The sequence below is a fragment of the Solanum stenotomum genome, unplaced genomic scaffold (assembly GCF_019186545.1).
Source record: "Solanum stenotomum isolate F172 unplaced genomic scaffold, ASM1918654v1 scaffold2955, whole genome shotgun sequence".
Classification (NCBI taxonomy): Eukaryota; Viridiplantae; Streptophyta; class Magnoliopsida; order Solanales; family Solanaceae; genus Solanum; species Solanum stenotomum.
The window spans coordinates 1-11,655 of NW_026030509.1; the positions used below are offsets into that span (position 1 = coordinate 1).

The 11,655-nt window shown below is 34.4% G+C and overlaps 1 protein-coding gene across 1 annotated transcript; it reads left to right on the forward strand.

The window, feature by feature from the left end:
• The first annotated feature begins 4,276 nt into the window (after positions 1-4,276).
• On the forward strand, positions 4,277-7,573 carry LOC125851759 (receptor-like protein Cf-9 homolog). The gene is made up of 2 exons (XM_049531506.1): positions 4,277-6,903; positions 7,447-7,573. Exons 1-2 carry the CDS (start codon positions 4,295-4,297, stop codon positions 7,571-7,573), a joined length of 2,736 nt encoding a protein of 911 aa, XP_049387463.1. The 5' UTR covers positions 4,277-4,294.
• The last annotated feature ends 4,082 nt before the right edge of the window (positions 7,574-11,655 follow it).

Below are 11,655 nucleotides of genomic sequence, written 5' to 3' on the forward strand. Positions count from 1 at the left end.
TCATTAAATTTGACGGGAATAAGCTAGATAGGAAAGTCCCGCAATCATTGATCAATTGCACATATTTGGAAGTTATTGATTTAGGTAACAATGAGTTGAATGACACATTTCCTAAATGGTTGAGAGCCCTACCGAATCTGATGATTCTACGACTGAGATCAAATAAGTTCTTTGGCCCTATAAAAGATTCATCGACTTACAGGTTTGCTCAAATTCGAATCATAGATCTCTCATCCAATGGATTTAGTGGAGATTTACCATTGAGCCTTTTTGAGAATGAAGCTATGAAAATAAATGGTGAGAACAGTGGAACCCAAGAGTATGTAGCAGATATGCATTATGTTGATTACACAAATTCCTTTCTAGTGACGACAAAGGGGCTGGATCTAGAACTACCTCGAGTTTTGACTACAAACATAATTATCGATCTCTCAAGTAATAGATTTGAAGGTCATATCCCAAGCATTATTGGAGATCTCGTTGGGCTTCGTACGTTGAACTTATCTCACAATCGCTTGGAAGGTCACATACCAGCATCACTGCACCAGTTATCTGTACTTGAATCATTGGATCTCTCATCCAACAAAATCAGCGGAGAAATTCCACAACAACTTGCATTCCTCAAATCACTTGAAGTCTTAAATATCTCTCACAATCATCTTGTTGGATGCATCCCCAAAGGAAAACAGTTTGATACGTTTGAGAATAGTTCATACCAAGGGAATGATGGGTTACGTGGATTGCCACTCTCAAAAGATTGTGGCGGTAATGAAGGGGTACTACAAGCAACAACTCCATATGGGCTAGATCAAGAAGAAGAAGAAGGAGATTCATGAATTATAAGTTGGCAGGCGGTTTTCATGGGTTATGGTTGTGGACTTGTTATCGGACTGTCCATAATATACATAATGTTGTCAACTCAATATCCAGTATGGTTTTCGAGGATGGATGTAGAATTGGAACACAAAATTCTTACGAGAATGAAAAAGCACAAGAAAAGACATTAGTATGTAACCTCCAGGTATTCAACTTAATTTATATTCATAAATTTTCTACCTCCTTCATCCTTAAAGATTTTAACTTTAATTCTTCATTTTTGAAATTTGCAGGATTCAAGTCCACTGCATTGCTGGGATGAGAATAAAAGCTTTTAATTTCATAGTTTGTGATGTTATGTAAAGTGTTTGTTACATTTTATATGTTCCAGTTTTCTTCTGTTGTGACTCAACAAATTCAATTGCAAGGAAAAACAATAGAATTTCATAGAATGCAAAGAGATCAAAAGGGAAACTGAAGTAACAGTAGAAAACTTGAGACGATTTGCTAGAAAACTGGAATAACAATAGAAAGCACATTAAAAAAACTAAAACAACTCCAAATTCTCGTGTACTTTGAAATAGAAAAAATATTCCTCGATACTGATCAATATATAATAACTTGAATACAATAGAGTTAAAAAGTTGGGGAAACAACATAACCTTGAATACTAAGGTTTAAATCCTAGCAGTGGTGAAACCAGATATCACATTTAAGAAGAAATCCAGCAGAACCCCTTCATCACGATGCATGGCTCAGGCTCATCATAGCTGAAATGTGTGCCACCAGCCCTTGGGGATTTCTCGATTATCAAAAGAATCTCAATGCACAAAGCAGAGTTGTGTAGTTACAGAGTTGGCTCATCGAAAATTTTACAAATAAAAGCTGCTGCAGTTATCAACTCTACTAAATAAAACTGTGGGCTGGAACCTTGTGTATTTCAGGATCTAACATTGGTTTTTCCCACCTCTCTGTGCCAACATAAATGCTTGAGAGTTGCACATAATGCCCAGAATGATTCTGTTGCTACTTCATTTCCCAACTCAATAGCTCCACCAAGTCTACAAGCACCCAAGACAGTAGCATCAGCTTCAACAAAAAGGCATCTTCTTTATGAAGTCGTAAGCTTCCTGTACTGGATCAACCACACAACCATAATGTTTCATTGTAGTAGATCAAGTCCGAATTCATGTGACATTGCTTCAAACAATTAGAATCCGAATTCGACAAGCTTGGCACGCGCACAAGCTGGAAGAAATCATAGCATTCCATGTGCAAACCTGCTCTATCGCATCAAATACCTGTGTTACAGCAAATGGTTAAAAATACATGCAAAGCCTCGTACTATAAGGATAATATTTAGGACACTAATAGCAGAGCTCAAATCAAATTGATGGTGATTTCTTCTTCTTTTCAGATAATAATAAGCTTCTTGCTTATGCAACATGTTGAAGTACTAGTTTCTAATTTTCCAACATAATATTTTCTTTACATTTGAATTGAGCTCCTTTTGAAACAGAATACGCAAGGCATAACTTATCCCTACAAAACCTATGTTATCTAAACTTTTGCCTTGTGAATTAGATACTACACAACTTATGCTGGACAAAGGAAAAAGTTCTCTTATGAAACTAGGTCATAGTTAAGGGTACTTTGACCCACAAACTTCCATTAAATGATAAGCAGGGGTAAAAATTAAAGTCCATCGATTGAGGGATAATAATTAAAGACCACCCCAAAATAGGGGCGGTCACCAGAACTGCAGATCTAAACCAATTTACAAGACAAATTGTTAAAATAAACCGACATCAATTGCACAAAATTCTTAATGAAGAAACTCTTAAAATAGTGTGATATCGTTGTCTTTGGGCAAAACGTGCACAATTTTCTTCCAAATGTCTCCAATCATTAAGAGTATCACTTCACTTTATACACATCTTCTTTTTCTTATTAACTTCTAATGCGAGACATTGTTCATATACCCAACCAACATAACATGAGGTATTCCGTTACGGTTATCATATGCAGCTCATACCTGCAGATTTATCACCAAAACAACACTCCGCTTCATCACTTCCTCCAGTTCCAAAATTGTGGAAATATGAATATGGAAAAGTAATTAACAGAATTTACTATCTTGTTCACTTTCAGTATTCCCTGGATACAAATTAATTCCCAAAGTTGACAAATAAGCTCAGCATAATTTCATGTGTATCAGAACAAATACATGTGTTATTACAAGTATTGGGACTTTCATTTGAATCTTTCTTGAATTGACTTGAGAATGTGATTTGACTTACAGTGCAATGACTTGAGAAAGATTAAATAGTCTTTACATATTGTGTGACACATTGAATGTGAATGTGTAATTTTAAATAGTCTAAAATTGTCTGAAAATGACTAGGTGACCTTCCTGGAATTGATTACTCCAAAGCAACACTTAAATGTGCCTAGTAAATTTATTTTTATCTGGCTATTGTCAAATTCCAAATACTACTTCACATACGTATCAGTTTATAATCAATTATGCATGGTTAAACATATTAGCACATATTGTATACTTTTTGCTATTTTTAATAACTTGGCATATTTTTAACTCAAAGGAGATTCGGACTCAACTTCAACTTCTTCTGTACAATTTCAAGAAGAGTAAAACACATTGACATCTGAATATACTTCGAAAATTTAAAAATGGCTTTCATACTTCGAAGAATTTGATCATGGGAAATAAATTAAGACATGGCATACACCTTCTTTTGCTTAAAAAAGTCGACACTACTTAAATAAAAGGACACTAATAATCAACTTGGGACAGAAAGTAAGACCTTAAAATCACAAGAAGTGCAAATCCAAACCAATTAATAAGACGAATTGTGAAAATAGACCGACATCAATTGCACAAAATTCTTAAAATGGTGTGATTTAGTCGGCTTTGGGAAAAACTTGCACAGTTTCCTCCTAAATGCCTCATATCTTCTTTTCTTATCAACTTCTAATAAGAAACTTTGTTCATACATCCAACCGACATAACATCAAGGTATTCTGTCGCAGTTATCATATTCAGCTCATACCTGCAGATTTATCTACTTCATCACTTTCAGTATTCTCTGGATACAAATTAGTAATATTTTTATTTGTTGTTAAAATTTGAATTTACCAGAAAACACAAGGTGAAATGCTTACATGTGTATCCAGAGAGAAGAAGTTTGAAAAAGAAGAGAAACAGTTCCTGCTTTGGTTGTTAAGACAAAATGCATGTGTTATTACAAGTGTTGGGATTTTCATTTGAATTGACTTGAGAATGTGACTTGAATTGTGTGACCTTCCTGGAATTGTGTTATTAAATGTGTATAATAAATTTCTTTGCTTAATTTATGCTATATATACCTCATCAAAATTGATGAATATAGACACAGATCAAACATTTCTTGATTTCTTCTTTATCAACTTAATTAGTTTTGAACATTTTAGTGCAGAAATGGGCTACGTAAACCTTGTATTTTTTATGATATATCCCTTTCTCTTTCAACTTGTTTTGTCCTCATCCTCACCTCATTTATGCCCCAAAAATCAAGCTCTTTCTCTTCTACAATTCAAACACATGTTTACAATAGATCCTAATGTTTCTGGTTATTGTATCGGCATAAGAGGCCAATGGATTCAGTCATATCCAAAAACTCTTTCATGGAACAAGAGCACAGATTGTTGCTCTTGGGATGGAGTTCATTGTGATGAGATGACAGGACAAGTGATTGAGCTCAACCTCACTTGCAGCAAACTTCAAGGCAAGTTTCATTTCAATAGTAGCCTCTTTCAACTCTCCAATCTCAAAAGGCTTGATTTGTCTTATAATGATTTTTCTGGGTCGCTCATTTCACCTAAATTTGGTGAGTTTTCTAGTTTGACGCATCTTGATTTGCTTCTTACAAGTTTTACAGGTCTAATCCCAGCAGAAATCTCTCACCTTTCTAAATTACGGGTTCTTCGTATCCGGAGTGATTATGGGGTTAGATTCGGACCTAACAATTTTGAATTGTTCCTGAAAAACTTGACCCAATTAAGAGAGCTCGACCTTAACTTTGTGAACATCTCTTCCACCTTTCCTCTAAATTTCTCTTCTTATTTAACAACTCTATGGCTTCCATACACACAGTTACGTGGGATATTGCCCAAAAGAGTTTTCCACCTTTCCAACTTAGAATCTCTGGATTTAACAAACAATCCCCAGCTCACAGTTAGATTTCCCACGACCAAATGGAATACCAGTGCATCACTCATGGAGTTATATCTGAGTGGTGTGAATTTCACTGGTAAGATACCTGAATTATTTAGTCATCTAACTTCATTGGTTGACTTAGTGATGAGTTCTTCCAATCTCTCGGGGCCCATTCTTAATCCTTTATGGAATCTCACCAACATAGAGGTTTTGGACCTTCATAATAATCATCTTGAAGGACCAATTTCTCCGTTCTTGAGATTTGGAAAGCTCAGGGAGTTCTCACTTAGAAATAACAACTTTGATCTCCAACTTGAGTACTTACCCTTTAACAGAAGCTGGACACAACTTGAAACGTTAGACTTTTCGTCCAATTACCTAACTGGTCCAATTCCATCGGGCGTTAGTGGACTGCAAAACCTACAATCACTCAGCTTGTCATCAAACCACTTAAACGGGACTATACCATCCTGGATATTCTCCCTCCCTTCACTATTTGATTTAGACTTGAGTGATAACCATTTCAGTGGAAAGATTCAGGAGTTCAAATCCCAAACATTGTTTTCCATTTCTGTAAAACAAAATCAGCTGGAAGGTCCTATTCCAAAGTCATTCCTAAACCAGCAGGGACTATATTATCTTATTCTTTCTCAAAATAATCTCAGTGGACATATTGATTCAGCCATCTGCGATCTGAATTTGGGTGTGCTAAATTTGGGAAGTTGTAATTTGGACGGAACAATACCACAATGTTTGGGTGAGATGAGTGAACTTTGGGTTTTGGATTTAAGCAACAACAGTCTTAGTGGGACAATTAATACATCTTTTAGTATTGGGAACCAACTCAGAGTCATTAAAATGGATGGGAATAAGCTAGAGGGGAAAGTCCCACGATCTTTAATCAATTGCAAATATTTGCAACTCTTTGATTTAGGTAATAATGAGTTGAATGACACATTTCCAAAATGGTTGGGAGCCCTACCTGATTTGCAGATTTTAAAATTGAGATCAAATAAGCTGCATGGCCCTATAAATGATTCAAGGACTGAGAACTTGTTTGCTAAAATTCTAGTAATAGATCTCTCATCCAATGGATTCAGTGGAGATTTACCTGTGAGCCTTTTTGAGAATTTTCAAGCCATGAAAATGATTGGTGAGAATAGTGGAACCCCAGAGTATGTAGCAGAAACATATTCTACTTTATACACAAATTCTTTGATAGTGACAACAAAGGGACTGGATCTTGAACTTCCTCAAGTTTTGACTACGGACATAATTATCGATCTCTCAATGAATAGATTTGAAGGTTCTATCCCAAGTATTATTGGAGATCTAATTGGACTTCGTACGTTGAACTTGTCTCATAATAACTTGATAGGTCATATACCAGCATCAATGCAACATTTATCTGTACTTGAATCATTGGATCTCTCATCCAACAAAATCGGCGGAGAAATTCCACAACAACTTGCATCCCTCACATCACTTGAAGTCCTAAATCTCTCTCACAATCATCTTGTTGGATGCATTCCGAAAGGAAAACAATTTGATACGTTTGAGAATAGTTCATACCAAAGGAATGATGGGTTACGTGGATTGCCACTCTCAAAAGATTGTGGCAGTGATGAAGGGGTACCACAAGCAACAACTCCATTTGGGCTAGATCAAGAAGAAGAAGAAGGAGATTCATCAATGATAAGTTGGCAGGCGGTTCTCATGGGTTACGGTTGTGGACTTGTTATTGGACTGTCCGTAATATACATAATGTTGTCAATTCGATATCCAGTGTGGTTTTCGAGGATGGATGTAGAATTGGAACACAAAATTCTTACGAGAATGAAGAAATACAAAAAAGGATATGTAACCTCCAGGTATTAACTTGATCTTTTTCCTTCAAAAGATTAATTTTTATATAGCAATGAATTTTCTGTTTCCTTCATCCTTGAAGATCTTGACTTTTAGTCTTCTTTTTTAAAAATTGCAGGATTCAAGCCTAATATGTCGCGGTGAAGCAAATATAAGCCTTTACCATTCATAATCGGTGATGCTTATGTAGTGTTAGTATCCTCTGAATAAAGACATGATTTTTCTTCCTTTGAGACTCATCCATATTTGTTTTCTTTTCATCTTCTTTTTTACGGTTCATCCTTACTATTAGTTGAGTAATTGGTCTCACCCGCAAGTCAGTTCATAAATTTATGAAGTTATTATCTTATCTTTTTCGTAATTACATTGTTAGAGTGAGTAGAAGTCCTTCAAGCTCTTATCGCAGGCACTTGAAGCCCCATTGATTTCTATTTCTCTGAACTATGTCACATGACATCATCACACAAACATTGAACACCTCACTTTAAGTTCACAAAAATAAAAATCTGTAGTTACTAGTTACAGTGTTCAAATATATTTGTATACAGACTCATGATCGTTTTTCATCAAAAGATTGAAGAAACATCAGGAAACCATGGACCAAAGTTGCAGTCTGCTATCTTAGCAGTTAAAAAGTTGGAGAAACAACCTCGGAAACCAAAGTTAGAATCCTAGAAGAGGTGATACTGGAAGAACTCTTCCCTAAGTCTTGGATGGTAAAGTTATCCAATATGGTGGAAGGTAGACGGTACCGATTGAATTAATCGAGCAGAACACAAGCTGACCTGATCTGGATATCACTATTATACAACTACGCCTCAGTACCTAACAATAACTTGCATAGAGATACATGCAATAGTGTTTAAAGCCTAAACTAAGATTAGACATGAACACACAACTGAATGATAGAATTGCTAATGATTGAAACCCATATGGATTTGACACTTCACTCGGGAAGGAAACAAACAGAACAACTTGCCTTTATACGATGTTTTTCATGATCATCTATTGTTCAGATTAATTAACTAGCAAACCGCTCCATAACTTCTCAGGGTAAATAAAAAGATTCAGAAAAATGAAAGTAGAAAACAAAAAGAAATACCTCGCCAAGCAAACTTTGGAAAATTATAGCGTGAAGAAGAGAAAGACTAACTTTAACTGAGTTTAACCCACCAAATTTAAGTAGACTTTCCGTGCCCCATTTAGCGTCTTTCTACTTTTATTCTACTCCATAGATTTTTTTTTTTTTTAAATCTGCGCTTTTTTTTTTTCTATTATTTTGTAGTATTCTACTTTATTTATTTTTTTGAATTTTTTATATTCTTAATTAGTCCCCATTTAATTATATTGCTTTGAAGATCACCAAAAATCTTTAAAATTTTGTAAGGATTTAGTCATTTTTTGACTTATCTTATTTATTTAAAACATTTTTTTACCTCAATTTCAAATTTAATAACAATTTATCATTTTTATTTTTAAAAAAATTCTTCAAGTTAATACGTTAAAAAGGAGTTTTGTTAGAAAGAAAATGAACAAAACGTAAGAAGAAAAGGCTAAATTAAAAAGAATATACCTAAAAAACAAAAACCAATTAATAAAAGAAATAGGATATATAGAGCAAAAATAAGAAAATAAAAAAGTAAGAAGAAGAATAATAAAGATCCAGCCCATAAATAAAGCCCATCTCAGCCGCTACTACGGGAAAAGTCAAGCAAAAACGAAGATATTTTTTTTTGCAAAATGCAAGAGTCGAACTCAGGTCTCAACTGTCATTATTCAAATTTCCACTATTAAAATGGATGGATATATTTTGTACATACCTTCACTTGAAATATATATGATTTTCTCTTTTCTTTCTCTTTTATACATAGACAATACTTTTTTAAACAAAAGAAAAAAAAAGTGAGGAGGACTTTGCACAAATTGGAGCTAGTCTTGTATCATTTCAATTTCAAAATTTGTAAATAAATCATATGAGAGATCTTCTTCTAGCCTATACCATCTCTTCTAAATATTAGACCAATCGATTTCTTATGATTATTAAATATTAGACTATCAATAAAGAAGCTATTGAATTAAAATTGATGTAATAAGTAAGCAAAACAACTATTAAGAAAAGGAATTAATTGATATTGTAAAAAGTCCTCCTCACTCTCCTTTTCCTTGCAAAAGTATTATCTATGTACGAAAAGAGAAAATTATACATCTATCTATATCTATATATTATCATAAAAGCATGAACTCCTAACTTAAATTACTATTATATCCCTCCCTACCTTAGGTTGTGACTTTTTCAATAAGTTGTGACTTTTCCGATAAGTTGTGACTTTTTTCAAAGGGTTGTGATTTTTTGATGAGTTGTGACTTTTCCAAAGAGTTGTGACTTTTTCAATAAGTTGTGACTTCTCGAAAAGATCGTGACTTCTCGAAAAGGTTATGACTTTTCAGATAAGACACAACAAAAACACTTGTCCATACTACCCTTTGTTAACTATAAATAGAGGGGCTTCCTCTCATTTTTCAACCATAATTTTTTTAATCTTCTACTCTTCTTCTTCTTGAATTTAAAAATTTTGGTGTAATTTATTGTCATTGAGTGAGTTCGAAGTTAAGCTGATTATGAGGTACCACTATTCTGATGAAGTAAATCATTCTATCCTAAGAAGGAATATTCTATACCACGGTACATTATCCACCTTAAAGAAGACGGAAACAACATCATGATATGTATGTGGATAGAAGGAGGAGACTATAGTTTTTTAAAAAATAATACACAAACTTTAAGATAGATACATTTACAAACATAATCAACGTTACTTATGTTTACCTATAAACTAGATGTCATTGAAATATTAAAAAATAAGGGAAGTGTCACACTGAGTATAAGATATATATGAGAACTACATAAGAAAAATGTTGTAACATCCGGTAATTTGAAATATCTATGAAGAGACTTAAAATCGGAAATAGTCATTTTTGGAAGGAATTCAAAAATCTGGAAAATTTGGCTAAGTGTGGAAATCAGTGAGTTTTTGGCCAACTTTGAGCAGTCGTAACTCCTAGCTCTGGATGAGTTAGGAGTAGTTCCAGTTATGAGTGTGAAGCTTGTGGAATGATCTTTCCAATGCTACCGAGTTTGCTCGATTCCGAGTTCGTATGAGTGAGTTATGGCCATTGAAAGTTGGGCAGTTGGCAGGGAATCCGTCCGGAAATTTTAAGGGCATTTTGGTCTTTTCCCTAGCCATTTCTTTTGGGATTATATTGTGTGTTAGGTTGATTTTGGATCATTTTTATCCCATTTTAAAAGAGAAAGAGTTAGGGTTCTTGAGAGTGAAGAGGAGAAGAAGAGGAGAAGAAGAGGAGAAAGGGAAGATAAAGCAAAGATTCGTCAAGATCATCGTGGATTTTCGTCGGGGGTGATCCCTATCAAGGTATGTGAGTTCTTAGTGTGGGTTGATCCTTTCCCCCACACACCCAACTCATTGTTATTGAGAAAAGATTGGATATGTTGTTGAAGTTGTTGAAGTTGTTAGTTGTTGTTGATGTTGTTAGTTGTTGTTGATGTTGTTAGTTGTGTTGTGGAAGTTATTGTTGAAGAGTTTAAAGTTGAGTTCATTTCTCAAAGTTATTAGGGAACTATGTATTCCCAAAGAAGTTTTAAAGAAATGTTTGTACATTTAAACAAGATTGGAAACTGAGATTTCCAAAGAGCCTTCGGGCTAGTTTTTGAGTAATTATCTTATATCAGCAGGAAGAAATATGTTTTAAAAACATAAGAGCCAGTACATTTTTGGGAGTAGTATCGAGCACCGAATTGGGGGAGCGTTCAAAGAACCCACAGCCCCCATAGAACCATGTTAGCCACCATGGGTAGGAAAGGATCATACTTTTTAGATGAATCCCTTTCCAGATAGACTAGTGGATCCATTAGGCAGTTCATGTCTTATACCTTTGGCCGGGTATAAGATGCTCTGGCAGCGTGAGGTCGATCGCTGTATCATCACTATAGCTCTCATGTGATGGTTGTCGGTTAGAGAAACTCCCATAACAGTTATTGTATTTTCATACACATAAATTATTGTATTTTTATATACATCAGTTCATTATATTTCTATATACATTTCAGGCTTATGGTATCTTTGTATACACACAGAGTTTATAGCATGTTTTAAACGGTCTTTCTTTATATCGCATGTTTTATTTGGAAAATATATTTTGACTGGTTTTAGAGTCGCCATTTAATTTTTTAAGAAAAATCAAGAAAACTTATTTTTCAAAAGATTAAAACAGGAAATCGATTGAAAATACTTAAAGGGGGGTTCGGGGTTCCTATTAATATTCTAGGAAGGTTTTCAAGGCACCTAGAATATCCGCTAATGTGGTTATCCGACAATTAATCATTTGGCTAAAATAATTTTAACTTAACTCGTCTTGTAAAATTGAACTATTTTTGTAGTCGAAACTATTAAAGGAAAAATGTTGAAATACTTATCCAAGTGAAATGTTTTGTAAGCTTATTCATTCACTTATTTATTTTTTAAGTCAAGTAACGATGAAAAACTAGATTAAGTGATTAATTCAAAATGGGTGTCTTTTGGGGATTTGAATTTTTTCGACCTTAAGATTAGCGGCAAATACTAGCAAGTAAAATGAAACACAATAAAGTAAAGAGGGAAAGAGAGTTGGGCCCAAATCTGGTTTTCCTGTCCGCCTGGGCCAGTATTTGGGCCCATTTTCGTTTTGGGCCTTTAGCCCAT

Bases quoted from the DNA above. Each gene is read 5' to 3' on its own strand.
- LOC125851759 (XM_049531506.1), top strand. From the start codon at position 4,295: ATGGGCTACGTAAACCTTGTATTTTTTATGATATATCCCTTTCTCTTT. The intron at 6,904-7,446 runs GTATTAACTTGA...ATTTGTATACAG, and splicing joins AAAGGATATGTAACCTCCAG to ACTCATGATCGTTTTTCATC.